Source organism: Natator depressus, chromosome 3 (genome assembly GCF_965152275.1).
Source record: "Natator depressus isolate rNatDep1 chromosome 3, rNatDep2.hap1, whole genome shotgun sequence".
NCBI lineage: Eukaryota > Metazoa > Chordata > Testudines > Cheloniidae > Natator > Natator depressus.
Window position 1 is genome coordinate 43,759,155 of NC_134236.1, and position 22,349 is coordinate 43,781,503.

Here is a 22,349-nt window from a genome sequence, read left to right on the forward strand (position 1 = left end):
ATCTACAAGACCAGAGAGAAGAGACTGGCTGACAGGGTTTCTAGATACTGTGGGGCCTATGTCTGATCCTCCTTCCACTCACGCATCTGGGCACAGTTCCTTTGGGCGGAGTCCGCTGGCTCCCTTTACACCTTCGAGGATCAGTGGGTGCTGTCCTGGATTCTCTGCTGAGTGTCCCTGTCAGGTTCCCTTCGTTTAGCCCTGTGACCCCACTCCTGTCCCTGTTATACCTTTAGTTGTCCCCCATAATTAATTGAGATCCTGGACCTTGTGGATACTCCCCTTAGGCTGGGGGAAGTCCTTTAGCAGTGGGGAAGGATCCCAGGATCCAGGATTTCAACAGGACTGATCTGAATAGCCTTGTGCAAGGAGAGGCACCTTTAAAATCCTGTGGAGGCCAGCATCCCCAAGCAAAATAACAAAAATTCAGCCCTGAATGGGGAAAGATTTCAAATCTATCTAACTATATCCATAAATATCTTTTAAGTGAAAGGAAAAAGAACAAAATGAACTGTTTCAACGATATTATAAAATAATATTAACTAATTAATTGCTGAATACTAAAGAGAACAGTCACACAGCAGACTCCGTCTCAGGATGAAGTCAGTTGAGAAGGAACTGAGCGTGGTTTGCCTGTATCCTCCCAGTGTGAGGTACAAGGATGTGTGGGGCACATGTACAAGCCAAATAGTCATTGCCACCAAAAATCTTTGGTTAAAGGCACAGGCACATCTGAAATGGAGCACCCACAGGGACTCTACTCAAAGAAGTAGAAATGACTGGGTAAGCGTCTATGGCCTGTTATCAAGGAAATCAGACTGGTGATCACAATTGATCCCTTCTGGCCTTAAAATATATGAATCTGTGATTTCACTCATGACTTCTCTCCCTATGATGAAAGTTATATTTTATGGTAGATATGAATCTTTTGATCTCTGCTGGGTCAGAATAATAATTTATATATAAATTATAAATCCCGCAGTCTGATGGAAGGAATTTTTACAATTCATTAAGGTATCTGCTGTATGTCAGCAACAACATGCCTTATTATTTTTCATAATCCGATAAAAGGCAACAGCTAGATTCACAAAATAACTTAGGTGCCTAACTACCACTTTAGAGGCCTAAATCCCAGAATCAGGCACATGTGATTCACAAACCCCTCACTGAGCTATCCGCAGACACCGTAGGTGCCTAAACTCACTCACTGCCTAAATTTTTGCTGTAAAAATTCTCTAGGCACCTATATTTCTGCCCCTTAGCGCAGGCACTGCAGCTCCATGCCAGGCATCCAGATGCTTAAACCTAAAACAAATGCACAATCCGGGGGAAGATGGATGTTCCTCTTCCTACCTTTGCTGCTTGGCCTGAGCTGGTACGCACGTGCCATAAAAAAATAAATAAAAACATTCATTCTTTTTTAAGAGAAAAAGTCCTCATGCTTTCATATTTTATTGAATAACATTCACTGAGACTATCTGCTGAAATTTTTGAATAAGCTGAATATTGTCATTTTTGAAGATTTTTTTTTTAAAATGGAAAAAATTGAAGTGTTTCTCTTGCCAAACTAAACTACTTTGCACCACAGGAGTTAAACTATATGTAAACTCTGACATTATCTCATGCAAAAGGCAATATATAAGGACAGGAATAGCAAAATATTTTTAAAATACCATTATTGTAAAATGAGATATGGTTCTATAATATTAATGCTGACAAAGGAGGTAGAAGTCTGATAAAGAATACAGTTTGACAGCACTTGTTAAGAATATTTTTTCAGTGATGAAACAAAACAAAATACATTTCATTTAAGAAACCAGCTAAGATTACTAAATAGCAACAGAGTAATTTATCTATCACGGTATCTTAAAAAACCTACACACTTAAAAGCAAGGAAATGAATAGCTGGTAATAATATAAAATCTTACACAGCCCATAATAAAACACATTATTCATATTGAGTACAAAGAAATGCATAAATGCATACAGCATTTCATAACAACAATTTTATCTGATTCAAAATAAATATTCTTCATATCACTAATCTAAAAATAAACAAACAAAACACAAAATTATTCTGAAGATGAATAACAACACATGTATATAAACATTAGTGGAATATTGATCAGCTTCAAATGCAAGTGTGCATATAAACATTATTTTACCAGCTGACAATATACACATTTCCTATAAAACTACACAGTTAAGTGGGAAACAGTATCAATGGGTATGTTTATATATTAATGAATATGTTTGCATATATGTTAAAAACAACACACAGTACATATATTTTTTATGTTGAGTACATCATAATTGGAAATAATATCTTAGCACATTTATTTCTATACTCATTCTAAATTTGTCAAAGCAGCACATGAGTATTTGTCAGCAAAACTCAAAGCTCTAATTGGAGAAACTCAGCAATGTCCCACAGACATGCCTGGACTTGTGTTCTACAAGCACATGGACTGAGAGTATAAAACAAGTAGAGTGGACACATACTGGGCTCTTCTCCCACCCCACCTATGCTGCAAGCAACCAAGACACTGAGAAGAAGACAAAACTCCAACACAGGAGATTGGCCCAGGTTTAAGGAACAAGCCTGTATATTAAAGACTTCACTATCCAGTGAGGTGAGAAACTGCTTAATCTAGTTGCTGCCCAGTCTAATAGGGTTGAAAGTTTAGACTGTGTGCTTACATTTTCTTTTCTTTTTGTAACCACTCTGACTTGTTATGCTTTGACTTATAATCACTTAAAATCTACCTTCATAGTTAATAAATCTGTTTGTTTATTCTACCTGAAGCAGTGCATTTGGTTTGAAGCATGTCAGAGACTCCCCTTGGGAGAACAAGCCTGGTACATATCAATTTCTTTATTAAATTGGTTTCAGAGTAACAGCCGTGTTAGTCTGTATTCGCAAAAAGAAAAGGAGTACTTGTGGCACCTTAGAGACTAACCAATTTATTTGAGCTCAAAGTGAGCTGTAGCTCACAAAAGCTTATGCTCAAATAAACTGGTTAGTCTCTAAGGTGCCACAAGTACTCCTTTTCTTTTTGTTAAATTGACGAATTTATATAAGCTTGCAGCATCCAGCAGGCAAAACTGGACACTGCAAGATGGAGGTTCCTAGGGTTGTGTCTGGGACTGGAGATATTGGCTGGTGTCATTCGCTTGCAAGTAGCTGGGGGCAGTTTACATGCCAGAGGCTGTGCGTGAACAGCCCAGGAGTGGGGGTCCTCACAGCACAGCAGGGTAAGGCTGGCTCCCAGAGTCAAAGATTGGAGAGGCCTAGCATATCACCGGTCCAGATAACACCGGAGGGGAATGTCACACTCTCTTTGGCCAAAATCCCATCCTCTCTCCTAGCTCTCTTTCTCTTCACCCTCCTCATTTAGCCTCACCATAACTTTCTTCATATCAGTGCCAGCCTTATCTCCCATCATATGACTCAAAGGTGGAATTCCAGGCTAAGGTTTATAAGCTGGCAGCTGTGTTCGCAGGGTGATAAAATGAAGGATGCAGGCTCTTCAAACTTAGCCTTTCCTGATGCCTCTCCTGACTGCAATAGGTTTCTGGTGAGTGTGCTTCAGGTGGCCCAGTCTGCATTCCCTACTACTGTCTGTCACCATCCAGCACACACTAAGTGCACAAGCATGATCTCCCTCACAGTTTCCCGCATTTAGTGTGTGCTCCTGTATGGGCTATTCAGAAATCCATGCCCAGTTCTCTATTTTCATCCCATCATTGATGCACTTTGGGCTGGAGTCACTCTCTCACTTCCTAGGAAGGACACCTTCTCTCTCATAGGTCACAATGGTTGGAATCCAGCCACCCCTTCCCAATCCATGTGAGGGGATCCTCTGGGATGTCTTGTGTAACCATTCCCTGTAAGCTGTGAGAAAGAGATGGGCCTTGTCAATGGTGTCTACAAGCCACCCGACTGTTGAGTCCGGGGGTTATATTCTGGTGTTGATTAGTGCTCCTATCTCCTACCTGGGATCAAGTGTCTTGATTCATAAATTCTTTTATTCCATCACTTCCATTACTCATGTTATTCATGCTCGGTTTTGATATACAACACACAATATATTCCACTGAATAAATATATCCAATTTAGATGTTTTATAAAATGAATTTAAAGGATGTTTCCAAAGAAAAAAATTGGACCATTAAAATGCATTATATTGTACCAAATTACATGTTTTTAAAAATACGCAACAATTTTCAAGATATGATATATTCTCCATGGCTCTCAATTAAATCCCTCTAGACAGCTGCCCAGATGTTAACTAAACTGTGTATGCCATAGCAACTAGCAGCTGCTCAATGCATGGCAGCCTGCCATTCCTTCCTCTGAGTCCTACTACTCAGCCAATTCTCTTTGTTCAATTGTTTTTTTTAAAAAGGTGCCCGAAAATAACTGTGCCTGAGGCCTAGACTTTAACGGGGCCCTGCATTTACCTACTGTGCACATAAAGTAAAACAATTCAGCAGGACTATTCAAAAAGAAGGGAAATAAGTCATCTGTCTCTCTCAGGAAGCGAAGGAGTGAAGAAAAATCCAGGGTCACGCCATTCATTATGTTAGCTCAAAATGACAACATAGCTAGTTTAAGTGTTTTATCGGAACATGGGGTTACCCATTAGATACCATCTGAAAAATAAGACAGACTTGAATGTTTAAAAAAATACTGTTGTGGGACGGATAAAGTAATGGAGTAAATAGGATACGGACATATTTAAAAATAATCATGCACACTTTTTAGAGTAATAATCTGTAATGCTGCTCTCACTTAAACGTATCTTTTAAAGAAAGTGGATTGGTGTGTTATTCCCATCAAAGAAAATTCCTTCCTGAGTACAGTACATCTTTTAATGTGGCTCTATACGTATCTGCCTTCAAGGCTCTGTGAAGATCCTTTCTATTTAGCTATGCCTTTCCAATAATTTTGCTCTCATATTTTTCCATCAGCTTTTCCATTTCAATATTTTTGGCAACTGGGGTACATTTTATTTTAATTATTAACTTTAAAATTGTACAGCCTCTCAGATGACTTCAATGACAATATAAATTAAATAAGAACATGAATCACTATTTTGCTGGGTAAAAGATAAGCAACTTCAAATCTAAAAAGTGCTTTTGTTTTGAGGCAAGACTTGAGTAGGGGAAGGTCAAAATCTATGGATTAATTCATTCAGAGATTAGGGAGATGGACAGTGCAAATGACTGTATAACATAGCATCTAATCACTAAACCCCCACCATTACCCCTGGACCTAGAACTGTGGAGCAGCGGTGATCCACCCATCCACTCACATGGGTACTAGGATCCATGCAACACTGACCTGCCCCAAGACCCGGGGGCTTGGGGAAGAAAGATATTCCAGGGAGGAAAGATATGGCATTGGGAAGAAAGTTATTCCAGCTAGCACTAGGAGCAAAAGAAAGCAAAGATGGCCAGAACAAGTACAAGGAACCGTCTTAGCAGGTTCTACTGCAGAGACTGGTGGACACTAGTGATGTCATCAGGTTGCTTTCTACAGTTTTGAATCTGGGATTCCTCTACCCTGTGTTCACTATATGTTTGCTCCAACTTCCCCCTGCATCCTTCCTCACGCTATCGACACGTCAGCCTTCCCCCACCTGCCTTTAGTATGTTCCTCCTCGTTTCCCTCTCCTGTCCAGTCCCTCTCTCAATACCCCCTTTCAATCTCCCCTTCTCCCTTCTTTTTTCTCTACTAGCTAATACCCTCTTCTTCCTAAACAAACCCCATCTAAATTTAAAAGTAAAATAAAAATGTGGCATTAACATGATGTTTCCCACCATCACATTGATCACTTTCTCTATATGCTTTAACCCTTTTCCCTACCCCTTTATCTGTCTTGTCTATTTAGACTGTAAGCTCTTTGGGGTAGGGACTGTCTACTATTTTATGTTTGTACAATAACTAGCACAATTGGGCCTCCCTCTCCGCTACTTACTAGGAACCATTGTCATACAAATAATAAATAATGATAATGGTAAAAAATGTTGAATTTCATTCCTTTAGAAGTTTAAACACAATGTTATTTAATTTCCTGTTTCCAACTGGATATTTTGCATGTCAAAAGGGAGAAAATGTTGGTCATTTTAATTGCTTTGCATTTCTCCAGGCAATTCATTTACTAATACTGGAATGGTATTTTGATTGTGTTGTTTCTTTGTAGTTCATTTGCATTCCATGAAAGGTACAATAATATGCACTTCTCCTGTATGTTTAATTTGAGATTGCCATATATTTTAGTAATTTGAGGTAATTCAGGCTAACTACTCTGGAATTTTTAGTTGCTGAGGTTTTCACAATATTGAATTTAAATGTCAAAATAAGGGAATAGTATAAGCTTCTCATCCTAAATCAATCTCTCTCTCTCTGTCTCACACACAACATGTATGCACCCATACAGGCTTACAAAACAGTTGCAGTTCAGGCATGGGGGCACTACTCAGAAAAATATAAATAAATACATAAATTGAAAGCATCATTCACAGTGGTTAATTCACAATTTAGGAGTATAGGAATTGATATACTGGACGAGACCATTGGTCCATAGTTCACTTTTTTGTTTCTGATATTGGTCAGCATCAACTACCCCAGAGGAAAGTCCAAGAGATTTTAGTAGGAAGTAATATAATCTATCCCCATAAAGAGTTTCCTTTTAACTCCCAATAATCAGAGATTGGGTTATGTCCTAAAGCATGATGATTTCTCTCTTTTCCAAAACTCTTAATGGTCCATTCATCTAACTTCCTTAGGTCTCTCTGAAATTCCTCACACTCTTTTCCAGTCCTGCTTAACCTCAATAATTTTGGCTCTTCTGCAAATTTTGTTGTCTGACTGATTGCTTACTTTTCCACATCATTAATATACTGAACACTGGTCCTATATGGAAGCTTGTGGAACCCACTGTAATCTTCTGCTATAATGAAAATTGACTGTTTATTCCTAGTCTTTGTTTTCTGTGTCTTACCCAGTTTCTTATTCCTGACAATACTTTACTTCTCACACCATGACTACTTAGGGTTATCTACACAGGGACACTCAGGAAAATTACTCTGAACTAAAGTTGTGAATTTAAAGTGGATTTGTTAAACTAAATAAAGGCCACTTTAATTCAGAGTGCGTGTCCACACAGGACACTTTAATGAATTCACTTTAAATTCACACCTTTAGTTAATCTGGATTAATTTTCCTGTGTGTTACTGTGTATTCAAGTCCTTAGTCCCTTTAGTATAATCTTGTGTGGGGCTTTGTCAAAGGCCTTTTTGTGCTTTCATCTTTCAGACAAAAGTTCTACTGTGGAACAATTGCTAACGTTTATGAAGTACACATTCCACTGGGGCACTAAGGAAACAGGAGCAGAACTTCAAGAAAGGAACACAAACTTCATTGAACAATTCAGCAACAGTTCTGAGGATCTCTTTCATGAGTGCCATTCATTCATGAAACTTCCCATAACTTCAGTGGCATCAATGTCAAGCCTTTAATGGGCATGTGAATTTGCTGCTAAGAGGGTTATAGAATTACAACTGATATTTTCACTAGAGTTGTCACTAGTGCAGCCTATGATAAAGATGTCACTTTTTAGGACAAGCTAAAGTAAAGAAATACAAATAAAAATAATAAGAGAGCAGCATGAGCTCTGACACTAAGATATCACCATAAAGTTACCTTCACATCTTGGGAAAAGGTAGTTCCAGTTCCTGTTGATCCCATGTTGGCAAGTGAGAACAGCGTGACCTATTAAAACATACCCAGGATAGCACTCAAATGATATTGATTGACCGACGCTGTAATCCGAGTTGACTATATATCCATTTAAAAAAGGAGGAGGATCTGGGCAGTTTTGTAACTCATAAGCTGGAAGAAAACAGAAATAAATATTAAACTAAAATAGATTATCTAATATTTTCTGAGTTAGATTAAGACTAGACGCCTAGTATCTCCAACAATAAGGGGACTGACACAATGTTATCAATGAGGAAAGAATCATCCATTTGGATATTCTGTGAGGAAAAAAAAATCTAGGAGTCAGATAGGATGACTCTTTCCAAGGGAAAGGGACTAGAAGGAACAGTCCATTTGAGGAGTTTGGAAAGGATCCTCAAGGAACCTGTGCTGGGAGGCTGGGCAAAATAATCAGTGCAGGGCTTGTGTGTTTAAGGACCCCCAAGCTTTTTGGTGATTCTATCCCCTTTACGTCTTTGTACAAGCCAAACATTTGTTCTGGAGTGACTGCATTAGGCATTTGCAGTTACCACATATTTAAAAGAAGGAAATTTCATAGGATGCCTTCTTACTATTTTGGCCCTTTTTAAAGTAAGTGTTATATTAAATCCTTTGCTTGGGCATAGGCTAGGTATGATCCAATAAGTATTTTGTAAGGCTCCCTAACTCTAGCTTGTCAATGATTTACAGCAGATAATTGCAGACTAGGATACTATATTAAACCTTTATTTGCTTTGCATTTTATTTCTCTGCTACAAACATAGCCTACTTTCTGCGTTCTAATGAGCTGATTAATTGGTACTGTGACAATATTTTTACCATAATACACAAAGGCACAAAATTATATAATTTATTAGATTAAAGAGGCATATGAATAACTAGTTTAATAAATTAACAATATATGTGTACACATAATTTAAAAAGAGTATGAGCAAACTAAGATCTATGTTACCACTAGAAGCAATCAAACTGAAGACATATGGCATTCCCTGGCTTTACATAGCAAAAACTCTTAATAATGTTAACAGAAAAATCTTAAACATCTCCGCAGTCTGCTTTTCTAATATTATTTTCAGATATACTCTAAAATAATGTTACTTCAAAAATTAAACATTACAGAACTCACAAAATACATTGAACCTATTCATATACAGGAAACAATATGCTTCACATTCACTGAGCAAAGGTACACAAACTTTCATAAAAAACACTGGGTATCAATACTATGTGGCTTTAATTAGTCTTATTTACAGAATTAACAAACAGACTGATTTTTTTTTAAATTTGAGTGTCTAACATTTCCAATGAGATAAGGGTACTCAGGATCCATGAACTTCAGGCTACATATTGGTGTCCACATTTGAAAATGTTGGTCTGATTCTATTTCTCCTCGCAAAGGTAGCACATGAGACCACTGCCTCAGATATAATTTCATCACCCTTGAAATCTGGGGCAAATTATTTGTCGTACAGGATTTCACTGAAGGACCCACATAATTCTGCATAATTTCCTTTTAATATAATTTTGGACCTGGTGAACCTGTGACAGAATTTCCTCATGGCTATGTGTGAAGCTTTAAAACCTTGATAATGCCTTAAATGGTATTTTAAAATAATTATGAAGCTTTTAATGCCCCTCTGATTTAGAAACTTACTCCATGTACCACATAAAAAGACACGAAAAAACTCTCAATAACTGATCAGAGAACCCCCCTTCAAATATATATACCTAGAGAGAGACAGTATGACTTTCAAATGTATTCTCCTTTCAGATGGCTCAAACAGAATCAAGAGGGTATTAGTGCTCCTCAAACAAGTCTCACTTACTTAGAAAAAAAAATTTCTAAGGTCCAGATCCTCTGAGGTATTTAGACACCTAACTCTCACTGATTTTTGCCTCTGTCTTCATGAACAAGGTCAACTCCCCGACTGCTGCACTGGGCAGCACAGCATGGGGAGGAGGTGACCAGCCCTCTGTGGAGAAAGAAGTGGTTTTGAACTATTTAGAAAAGCTGGACAAGCACAAGTCCAAGGCTAGATGCGCTGCATCCGAGAGTGCTAAAGGAGTTGGCAGATGTGATTGTGGAGCCATTGGCCATTTTCTTTGAAAACTCATGGCAATCGGTGGAGGTCCTGGATGACTGGAAAAAGGCTAATGTAGTGCCCATCTTTAAAAAAGGGAAGGAGGAGGAATCCGGGGAACTACAGGCCAGTCAGCCTCACCTCAGTCCCTGGAAAAATCATGGAGCAGGTCCTCAAGGAATCAATTCTGAAGCACTTAGAGGAGAGGAAAGTGATCAGGAACAGTCAGCATGGATTCATCAAGAACAAGTCATGCCTGACTATCTAATTTCCTTCTATGACAAGATAACTGGGTCTGTGGATGAGGGGAAAGCAGTGGACATGTTATTCCTTGACTTTAGCAAAGCTTTTGACACGGTCTCCCACAGTATTCTTGCCAGCAAGTTAAAGAAATATGGGCTACATAAATGGACTATAATGTGGATAGAAAGCTGGCTAGATCGTCGGGCTCAACGGGTAGTGATCAATGGCTCCATGACTAATTGGCAGCCGGTATCAAGTGGAGTGCCCCAAGGGTCGGTCCTTGGGCCGGTTTTGTTCAATGTCTTCATTAATGATCTGGAGGATGGCATGGATTGCACCCTCAGCAAGTTTGCAGAGGACACTAAACTGGAAGGAGAGGTAGATACGCTGGATGGTCGGGATAGGATTCAGAGGGACCTAGACAAATTAGAGGATTGGGCCAAAAGAAATCTGATGAGGTTCAACAAGGACAAGTGCAGAGCCCTAGACTTAGGGCGGAAGAATCTCATGCACAGCTACAGACTAGGGACCGAATGGCTAGGCAGCAGTTCTGCAGAAAAGGACCTATGGGTTACAGTGGACGAGAAGCTAGATATGAGTCAGCAGTGTGCCCTTGTTGCCAAGAAGGCCATTGGCATTTTGGGCTGTATAAGTAGGGGCATTGCCAGCAGATCGAGGGACGTGATCGTTCCCCTCTATTCGACATTGGTGAGGCTTCATCTGGAGTACTGTGTCCAGTTTTGGGCCCCACGCTACAAGAACGATGTGAAAAAATTGGAAAGCGTACAGCGGAGGGCAACAAAAATGATTGGGGACTGGAACACATGACTTATGAGGAGAGGCTGAGGGAACTGGGATTGTTTAGTCTGTGGAAGAGAAGAATGAGGGGGGATTTGATAGCTTTGTTCAACTACCTGAAAGGGGGTTCCAAAGAGGATGGATCTAGGCTGTTCTCAGTGGCAGCAGATGACAGAACAAGGAGTAATGGTCTCAAGTTGCAGTGGGGGAGTTTTATGTTGGATATTAGGAAAACCTTTTTCACTAGGAGGGTGGTGAAGCACTGGAATGTGTTACCTGGGGAGGTGGTGGAATCTCCTTCCTTTGAGGTTTTTAAGATCAGACTTGACAAAGCCCTGGCTGGGATGATTTAGTTGGGGATTGGTCCTGCTTTGAGCAGAGGGTTGGACTAGATGACCTCCAGAGGTCCCTTCCAACCCTGATATTCTATGATTCTATGATTTGTTTGATTTCAATAGGAGTTATGTGTAGGGTTGCCAATGCTCTAATTGCAAAAAAATGAACACCCTTGCCCCTAGGTCCCACCCCTTCTCCGAGGCCCCATCCCATATCCACTCCACCCCCCTCCCTCCATCACTTGCTCTCCCCCACCATCACTCATTTGTACTGGACTGGGGCAGCGGGTTGAGGTGTAGGGTCTGGGATGGGGCCAGAAATGAGGAGTTCAGGCTTTGGGCTGGGACAGGGGGTTGGGGCCAGGGATGAGGGGTTTGGGATGCAGGAGAGGAACCTGGGCTGGGGTTGAGGGGTTCGGAGTGTGGGAGCTAGGGCAGGGATGGGGCCAGGGGTTGAGGTGAGGGAGGGGGATGAGGGATTTGGGATGCAAGAGGGGGCTCCGGGCTGGGACAGGGGTGCTGGAGGGTGTGTAGGCTCCCGGAGGGAGTTTGTGTGTGGGAGGGGACTCAGGGCTGGGGTTGGGGTGCAAGAGGGGGTGCAGGATGCAGGCTCCAAGAGAGATTTTGGGTGCAGGAAGGGACTCAGGGCTGGGATTGGGGTGCAGGAAAGGGTGTGGGCTCCGGGAGGGGGCTCAGGGCTGTGGTGCCAGGAGGGGATTCGGGGTGCAGGCTCCAGCCAGATGGTGCTTACCTCAGGCTGCTCCCACCCGGTGGCACAGCAGGGCTAAGGCAGGCACCCTGCCTGCCCTGGCTCCACCTTGCTCCTGGAAGTGGCTGGCATGTCCGGCTCCTAGGCGCAGGGGCAGCCAGGCACCACCCCTTCAGGTCCCATTGGCTGCGGTTCCTGGCCAATGGGAGCTGCGGAGTCAGCACTCGGCAGCGCACCGAACTTCACTAATTGCCCCTGCACCTAGGAGCCACAGAGCCATGCCTGCCACTTCCAGGTGCTGCATGGAGCCAGGGCAGCCGGGGACCCTGCTTTAGCCTTTCTGCACCTCCAACTAGTCTTTTAATGGCCCAGTTAGCAGCGGTGACCATAGCCGCCAGGGTCAAACACCAGACGCCTGGCAAACCTAGTTATGCGTCTAAATACCCTTGAGGATCTAGGCCAAACTGTCTAATAAGGCCTAATGGCCCAGATTTTTCACTGGTTTAAATCAATATAGCTCCAGAACAGAGCTTCACCAATTCAACATAGCTTGAGGTTTAAAGTATCAATTTAAAGTAAGTATCAAATGAAAATCTGGCCCACTATAATACTACAAAGTGTGAACATAACAAAAGGCCCATAATATTCTGTCTGAACATGTTTTCAGTTCAACACTTAATTCCCACTGTTATAATAACAGAAGTAACTACCGTCGTTTATAAAGGGGGCTCTTAGATAATCAGGACAAGCAGTTTTTAACTTTTTCTCTTGTGAGAAACACAAACGTTTGATTGGGGAAAAAAGTAACAACACTCTGGATTGCCAATGACATTTATCTGGATGCCCAGCTATACAGTACCTCACTCACAGCAAGACGTCCACATTTTGAAGTGCTTTTTTTTTTTAAACGATGGAGTATGTTAACACACCTGATGGAGGCTTTCACAGTATGTAATTTGACGCAAATTTGCAGATTCCTATAACGCTCTCTATGTCATCCAATAAGAGACCTTGTCATTGCAGCACCAATGCAATAAACTGTGGTGGTTTATATTTGTTTGAGTGGCAACTTTTTCATGTTATCTGCACCAATTATGTTTTATTGTGACTGGACCTATTAGAGCAGCAAACACTTAATGGCAACAATTGTTTACACTTTAATGCAATTATCTACATTGTAATCATTGTAGTCACATGTTCATCAAAAATGTGAGATTTTCACATTCCAGACAGCAAAAGAGATACTGTTTTTAAATTATCAAACTATGTAAGTCACCAGGGCCCGAGGAAATACATCCTAGAATACTCAAGGAGCTGTCTGAGGAGAGATCTGAGCCATTAGCGATTATCTTCAAAGAGTCATGGAAGACGGGAGAGATTCCAGAGGACTGGAAAAGGGCAAATATAGTGCCAATCTACAAGAAGGGGAATAAGGACAACCTGGGGAATTACAGACCAGTCATCTTAACTCAGGTATCTAATAGCTTTCTTTAACAGGGTAACAAGCCTTGGAGCTGGGAGTGGGGGAAAGCAGTAGATGCGGTATTTCTTCACTTTAATAATACTTTTGATACTGTCTCACATAACCTTCTCATAAACAAAGTAGGGAAATGCAACCTAGATGGAGCTTCTGTAGGGTGGGTGCATAACTGGTTGGAAAACCATTCCTAGAGAGTGGTTATCACTGGTTCACAGTCATGATGGAAGAGCATAATGAGTGGGGTCCCGCAACGATCAGTTCTGAGTCCCGTTCTGTACAATATCTTTATTAATGATTTAGATAATGACAGAGAAAGTACACTTATAAAGTTTGTGGATGTGGGAGGGGTTGCAAGTACTTTGGAGGGTAGGATTAAAGTTCAAAATGATCTGGAGAAATTATCTGAAGTAAATAGGAGGAAATTCAATAAAGACAAATGCAACTTTCTCCACTTAGGAAGGAACAATCAGTTGCAGACATACAAAATGGGAAATGACTGCCTAGGAAGGACTACTGCAGAAAGGGATCTGGGGGTTATAGTGGATCAAAACCTAAATATGAGTGAATGGTGTAACATTGTTGCAAAAGAAAAGCAAACAGCATTCTGGGATGCATTAGCAGGAGTGTCGTAAGTAAGACACAAGAAGTAATTCTTCTGCTCTACTCCACTCTGATTAGGCCTCAACTGGAGTATTGTGTCCACTTTTGGGAGCCACATTTCAGAAAAGATGTGGACAAATTGGAGAAAGTCCAGAGAAAAGCAACAAAATCAATTAAAGGTCTAGAAAATGTGACCTCTGAAGGAAGGGTGAAAAAACTGAGAGTTTGTTTAGTCTGGAGAAGAGAAGACTGAAGGAGGACATGGTAACAGTTTTCAAGTACAGAAAATTTTTTACAAGAAGGAGGGGGAAAATATTTCTCATTAACCTCTGCAGATAGGGCAAGAAGCAATGAGCTTAAATTGCAGCAATGGCAGTTTAGGTTGGACATTGGGAAAAACTTCCTAACTGTCAATGTAATTAAGCTGTGGAATAAACTGTCTAGAGAAGTTGTGAAATCTCCATCACTGGAGATTTTTAACAGCAAGTTAGACAAACACCTGTCAGGGATGGTCTAGATAATACTTAGTCCTGTCCTGAGTGCAAGGGGCAGGACTTGAAGACCTCTTGAGTTCCCTTCCAGTCCTACAATTCCATGTTTCTATGATTCCATATAATGGTAAAATCCTTTAGAAAAGAATGTATAATGAATTTACCAAGAGCACCAGTAGAGAAGCTCCTTTTAGATATACCTCTTTATAAAAAATATCATTAATGATATCTAATATTTAATATAGGGGTTTATATCTTCAAAGCACTACAAAAACATTAGCCAATTAAACAAATTTAATTAATTAATAAAATCTAATGTAGTTAATATATGCAGAGACAGGTTTCATACATTGCAATTGCGATACAAAGATATATTTCAAATCATATTTTTTATATTATAGATGATGTTTCTTCACCATATTTGTATGTTAAGAAATAGTTCTATGTGGGGAAAAGGATAACAATTTTGCTAAAATGGAACATAGGATCAGTCAGACCCACAACATCTATATATTCTGGTTAAGGTAATAATACCTTCCTGTCTTTGATTACAGAGATTCAGAATGCCCTGCCCTTTCACAAAATATCCAATTTACAATTAGATAATATTGCTGTCAAAATATAAGTTCAAAGAGTGATTATCCAAGCATATTTTATATTAACACTTGCCATAAAGCTTAAACTGTTAAAAATACAATAACAAAGGTGAAGTACCCATTCTTGAATGTTTTTCCCCCCCAAAGCTAGTCATTCTCTGGAGGACTTTATGACATATACATGTTTAACTTACTGTAGTTAATACTGACACCAACTAATCAAGCAAGTGATTTAAGCATGTGTTTAAGTCTTGCCCAACATCACCCGGGAAGGCAATTGGACAGTTAGGAATAGAACCCAGCCCTCCTGCTTCCCAGTTTAGTAGCTAAAACACAGGAAGACGTTCTTTCCCTTTTGCAAGGTCTCTGGGGAATATAGTGAGGCCCAGCACAGAATCTAGATTGAGGTTCTTAGGTGAGTGTTCTTAGGTGAGGAATCATGAGCTGTAAGTAAAACAATACGTTTCCATCAGTTCTTTTCCTTTAAGGCACCTCTGCAAATCTTTCCAGAGATAAAGGGAGATTTGAGCAATTTTGAATCTTTCATGGTTTCTGGAACTTAGAATGCCCATTGTTATTTTCTGCTAGATAGAGCCCATCATTTTCAGTGTGGTCAAACGATATTATGTATGTAGATGAGTGTGTTTGAGAAAGAGGGAGCATACACTAGGTACATCTTCTGTGGCTGTCTCCTGCAGCACTTTTGATCCCCAGGAGTAACAAGATGAGATCCCCACCCCATCTTTGGCTTCTTTATACCACATAAAAGGACTTTCCCAGACCTGAAAAAAGCTCTGTGTAAACCCAAAGTTTGTCTCTCTCACTAACAGAAGTTGGCCCAATAAAAGAAATTACCTCACCCACCTTGTCTCTCTTTAGATCCCTGACACTCTCTTCTCCACCTCTAGATTGTGGCTTACCCTCCAGCAACTATTCAGACCTCAGGATCCTTAATACTACGGTAGTGGGGTTTTGCTTGAATACTTTAAAAAACAAACTCTTCTTAAATTGTATTATTATGAAAAGGCATCTAAATTCATAAATCTCCCCTCCCCAATCTTCCCCCTCTCCCTTTTTGCATTTCTGTAGTTGGAAATGGCACTGTCTTTCATTCAGGAAGAGGGAGGACATTTTTCTCTTACCCCAAGAGCTTTTATTGCATGGCCAAATGTAATCAAGAGTACATTTGTGAGTTAAGAGTATCTGAAATTCCTCAATTTAAATAAATATGCTAATTGCCCTTGCAGCCACCTCTTTAATATACAGTACATATTCTCACGGACATTCCAATTAGTTGGTAAATGCCTTTATTGTCATAGACTCTTCATTTGCCTGTCTTTCTTGTCCTTTTTGTAAGGGTATATCAATTTCATTTCATTCTGTCAGAAAGGTCATATTTTTAATTTATATAACTTTCTGCCAGTGATACTGTATTACGGCAGCCATATCAACCAATAACGTTTCTGACCTCTGTAAAGACTTATAAATCAATGACATGGTTTATAAATCAGATCTACAATTTAACTTAAAAGTCACTAGTATGACAAAAATGAGCCACATAATTCATACAGTTTCATGATTTATTAATTAGGCATATAATTTATAAATCGCATATTGGTGCTCAGCAATCCAATTCTTGACTTATAAATCAGTATTACAGTGTCTTGAGGTGAAAACCATTCACACAATGGAGCTGAGGACATCACCTATAACGGAAAGTGTTAGGCCACTTTAATTATAGGATGGCTGTTTTCAGTTGCTTATAAGGTTTCCAAACTTTAAACATTCAGTATGAGAGCTTCCATGCCAAGTGTGTTCCTCAGGCCTTTTTTTTTTTTTTTTTTTTTGGTATAAATAGTTCGGCCATTTCCAAGAATGAAGTTAGGGAAAAATATTTTTTTGTGCTCATATTATGCCCTAAGCATTACACTGAAAAGTTGCAATATCCCTATGCGTTACAGCAGGGACTTGAAATTTAGCAAAGGAATTGCTCTGATGTTAGGCATGTGCATTGTACTAGCCGTGTAAAAGTTCACCCACATTTGGCCACAGTATAAGCCCCTGAAAAATCTTAGCTTTCACATGTTCAGTAGAAGTTTGTTGCAGACTGGCAGCTAAATTCTCGGAGGATTCCATCTATACCAACCATGCTCAACCCCCTCATATCTCCTATGTGACAACCAGACCACACATGTGCTGTCCTCACAAAAGACTTTTGCAAAACATGCTGTAACCCCTTGCATCAGAAACAGTCAGGTTTCTTGCCTTTAATTTCACCTTCCAAACTGTATGAAATAGCGTGAATTTGTTTTCCTAAGGAATCAGACAATCAATATTAATATATTTTTTTCTTTACAAGTATTTAACCCTGGACTAGGCCTTATTATTTGGTTAATGTCCAGCAAGCAGTCAGGACCCCCACTCTCTTAATAAGTGTCCAGGATGCAGAACTCCCTCAGTCCCTGATCCACAGGATACTTCAAGACAGCTGACTGGGAAGGACTCTGACTTTAAAAGGACATCCTGTGAGATCCTGTATGGGAGAGAAGATTTGCTCCCTCTCCCAAGACGAAGGGCTCTTGAGATTAGGGAAAGCGCTATCCCCATCTCCACTCCAAAGATCATGATAAAGAGTCATAGAAAAGGAGATGATCCGTTCTTAAAGGGCCACTCATCCCTGAGAGGTACCATGCGTAGGCATAGTTAGGGAGGTGTGCAGGGGGGCATTACTCCCCCCAAACAGAAGCAAGGTGTGGGAGGGGGCATGGTGATTATTACTGGTGTTATTTCTGTATGCTGTTTCTTAAAAAAAGAAAAGATACAATATTTGCTATGCATTAAAAGCTTTACATCGTATCTTTGGTATAGAAACTGTCTGATTACATCCATCTCTATTTGCCCCCCCCCCCCCATCTGGCCTCACATATTTGCCTGAATGAGAACTGTTGTGTTAATCATAGACTTTAAGGTCAGAAGGGACCATTATGATTGTCTAGTCTGACATCCTGCACAACGAAGGCCACAGAATCTCACCCACTCACTCCTGTAACAAAACCCTAACCTATGTCTGAGCTATTGAAGTCCTCAAATTGTGGTTTAGAGACTTCAAGATACAGAGAATCCTCCAGCAACTGCCCCGTGCCCCATGCTGCAGAGGAAGGCAAAACCCCCCCAGAGCCTCTGCCAATCTGCCCTGGAGGAAAATTCCTTCCTGACCTCAAATATGGCTATCACCTAAACCCTGAGCATGTAGGCAAGACTCACCAGCCAGACACCCAGGAAAGAATTCTCTGTAGTAACTCAGATCCCATCCCATCTAACATCCCATCACAGGCCATTGGGTATATCTACCATTAATAGTTGAAGATCAATTAATTGCCAAAATTAGTCTATCCCATCATATCATCCCCTCCATAAACTTATCAAGCTTAATCTTGAAGCCAGATATGTCTTTTGCCCCCACTGCTTCCTTTGGAAGGCTGTTCCAGAACTTCACTCCTCTGATGGTTAGAAACCTTCGTCTAATTTCTAGTCTAAATTTCCTGGTAGCCAGTTTATATCCATTTGTTCTTGTGTCCACATTGGTACTGAGTTTAAATAATTCTTCTGCCTCCGTGGTATTTATCCCTCTGATATATTTATAGATAGCAATCATATCTCCTCTCAGCCTTCTTTTAGTTAGGCTAAACAAGCCTAGCTCCTTGAGTCTCCTTTCCTAAGACAGGTTTTCCATTCCTCGGATCATCCTAGTAGCCCTTCTCTGTACCTGTTCCAGTTTGAATTCATCCTTCTGAAACATGGGAGACCAGAACTGCACACAGTATTCCAGATGAGGTCTCACCAGTGCCTTGTATAACGGTACTAACATCTCCTTATCTCTACTGGAAATACCTCTCCTGATGGGTAGTATATTTCTAGGTGGAGGAGGTCCTAGTATTTTATTTGTTTGTTCCTGTTATTTGATTCCCCCAACTATATGTTTTAAAATCATATGTTTCTATTAATACACATAAAACGTTATTTCTCCTTAATGTTGACCTCTATGTTGCATTGCTGTTTTAGGAACATAGCTGATGAAAATACAATAGTAAGTACACCAAGTTATTTTCAAACAGAGTTCTGAAAAGGCTAATGTTACTATTTATTCTTGGCATTTATTAGTTGATCATTCCATTTTGAGATAATGTAATACACAATTAAATTCTGCAGGTTAAGCAAAAAGTGTGGCTGTAATACATAATTAAATTCTGCAGCTTAAGCAAAAAAAGTGTGCTGTAATTATAGGTCCTAATTTTTTTTTATCACATTCAGGTAGTGACTATCTGTATTTTACCATCTGTAAAACACAACATAGTTGAAATATCTCCTTTTCCATGACAGTCTGAATATTTAAGGGATTTTATTTATTATTATTAATTATTATTATTATCACTCCTTTGACAAAAATATTAAGCTAGAGATTTATCTAGAGACAATGTATATAATTCTATTGATATTATCTGTATCATATACCACTAACAACTCAATTTTCCTACAGTTCATGGAAAGATAATTCTGTGAATTGGTGAAATGGAATAAAAAAAATCTCAGCTCAGTTCTCTTTAATTATGAGCCGAACTGACAGCAATAGTTAAGGTTGCCTAGGTTTCTCCCCCTGCATCCCAGGAGCTCTGTATACCCTCCATACCTCAAGCTCGGGTTCCCTATTCTCTTTCCATGCCAGGGCCTCTGTGAGCTCCTCCATGCCCCTTTATGCACACTTTCCCTCCCCTGTCTCAACTTCTACCCCATAACAGGGTCACCCATTCTTACCCTACAAAAGATTCTGTGTGACCCCTTCCTTTCCTTCGAAGCTAGAAGCTCTGTGTGACCACTCCCCGACCAGGCTCCTCTATACCAAGAACCCCATTCTCCCTCCCATGCCAGGAGCTGTGTGTGCATTCCCCCTTCCTCATTCCCATTCCACCCACCATTTCTACTCTCCTTTCTTTTCTCTCTCTTTCATAGAATCATAGAATATCAGGGTTGGAAGGGACCTCAGGAGGTCATCTAGTCCAACCCCCCTGCTCAAAGCAGGACCAATCCCCAACTAAATCATCCCAGCCAGGGCTTTGTCAAGCCTGACCTTAAAAACTTCTAAGGAAATAGTATGTCCAATATATTTAAATTCTACTTAGAGGCTGGGCAGAGCTAAAATAAGGAGTATTGTTATGCAGGAGTGTGTTATTGTCTGCCATCAGCTGGTTCTCTGATCACTAGTAAATTACAGAAATGCTACCCAGATGCCAGGGGCTCAGAACGTCACCCATTTCTCCCCTCCAGTTTTCCCCATTTTCAGCCACATAAGTAGGGTTTTCCTACTGATGCTTTGAACATTCCCTGAAATGTTGTGACTGACTCCCTGTTACATCCAAACAGCTATACAAAGAAATGCCATCAAGTTGAGTGTAAGGGCCTCACAAAGTCAGCCACTTAAACCTTTCTTCATATCACTTGCCACCCACAGGAAACAATGTTTCACAGCACAAACAGCTTTCACACATCAGAAAGATTTTTTTTGTATTAAAAATTGTATTCACAGAACATTTTCAAGAGTAACTATGGTTGTTCTTTTCTGACTTTATTGTAAATAAATTACAAATACTTTAGAAGCCAATTCAATTTTTGTTCTGTCAGTTCCTAACTGAATACATTGTCTTGTTTTCCTGTCTGAATTAGCAATTGACCAGAGAATTTTTGACAGGCCAACATACCATGTTTCACAAGTATAGCATTCAGTGGATGTGTCATTACACAAACTAAAACTATTTCCCCATGTTTATTTTTGCCCCCTACTGTTCCTCACACGTTCTTGTCAACTGCTGGAAATGGCCCATCTTGATTATCACTACAAAAGGTTTTTTTCTCTCCTGCTGGTAATAGCTTACCTTAACTGATTACTCTCCTTACAGTGTGTATGGTAACACCCATTGTTTCATGTTCTCTGTGTATATAAAATCATCCTACTGTATTTTCCACTGCATGCATCTGGTGAAATGGGCTGTAGCTCATGAAAGCTTATGCTCAAATAAATGTGTTAGTCTCTAAGGTGCCACAAGTACTCCTGTTCTTTATTCAGGAATTAGTCATTCCACATTTTACATGCTATTTATAACAGTAAGAATGGTTGAATGGCAGGGTATCTAAATAAATAGTCTTTGTTAGGAAAGTTGCTGTGGTTTCCTTCTTTTTTTCATATCAGTGGAAATATATAAGTTCACGTCTAAAAATAGCTGTAAATTTTGAGAAGAAAATAATTCCAAATTTTACTTTTTAGTTGTTACATTTAAATATCCAAATCCCAGCTAATTTAACTAAACTTTGTTCCTGAGCCTCAATTCTCTAGTTTAATCACCTATTAGCCTTAATGCTACAGTAAGCCAATTTTTACTGAATTATTACTACTTCAGTGGACCATCTCATTTTTTTCTAGATTCTTCATGTAGTCATTTACAAAGTGTTACTTCACAAAAATCTCTAGTGCATAGAAGCAAGATTTCCTTTGACAGACCACTGAGATCATCTTCACAAAGAACATATAATCACTAGGAACTATCTTGCTCCTTTGACTGCTTTAAAAAAATCCTTCTTATAGGACCTATATCTTGTCAGATTTTTAATGTTTTCTAATATGTTTCTTAATTAATTTTAGGACTAACTCTCTCCTACTCTCTCCAGTAGTTAAGGTGAGTCAAAACAGGAGTGGCGCTCACAATTTCTTGTCTCAGGCATGATTCTACTTTACATCACAGAGTCATAGATTCATAGCTTTTAAGACCAGAAGGAACCATTGTGATGAACTAGTCTGACCTCTTGTATAGCACAGGCCATAGAACTTGCACGAAATAATTCCTAGAGCATATCTTTTAGAAAAACATCCAATCTTGATTTTAAAATTGTCAGTGATTGAGAATACACTACATCCCTTGGTAAATTGTTTCACCATTAAAAATGTACACCTCATTTCCTGTCAGAATTTTGCTATCTTCAAGTTCCAGCCATTGGATCATGTTATACCTTTCTCTGCTACACTGAAGAGTCCATTTTTAAAGAGTTGTTCCCCATGCAGGTACTTATAGACTGTAATCGAGTCATCCATGAACCTTCTCTTTGTTAAGCTAAATCAATTGAGCTTCTTGAGTCTATCACTATAAGGCATGCTTTCTCCTCCTTGAATCATTTTTGTGGCTATTCTCTGAACCCTTTTCA

General features: G+C 39.8%; 1 protein-coding gene across 1 annotated transcript in view; it reads right to left on the bottom strand.

Moving 5' to 3' along the window:
• CSMD1 (CUB and Sushi multiple domains 1) overlaps window positions 1–22,349 on the bottom strand; it is a 1,960,312-nt gene that overhangs the window by 210,108 nt on the left and 1,727,855 nt on the right. Inside the window, exon 42 of the mRNA XM_074947791.1 lies at window positions 7,712–7,900. Coding sequence (XP_074803892.1) covers window positions 7,712–7,900 — 189 coding nt within the window. The remainder of the gene's footprint in view (window positions 1–7,711; window positions 7,901–22,349) is intronic.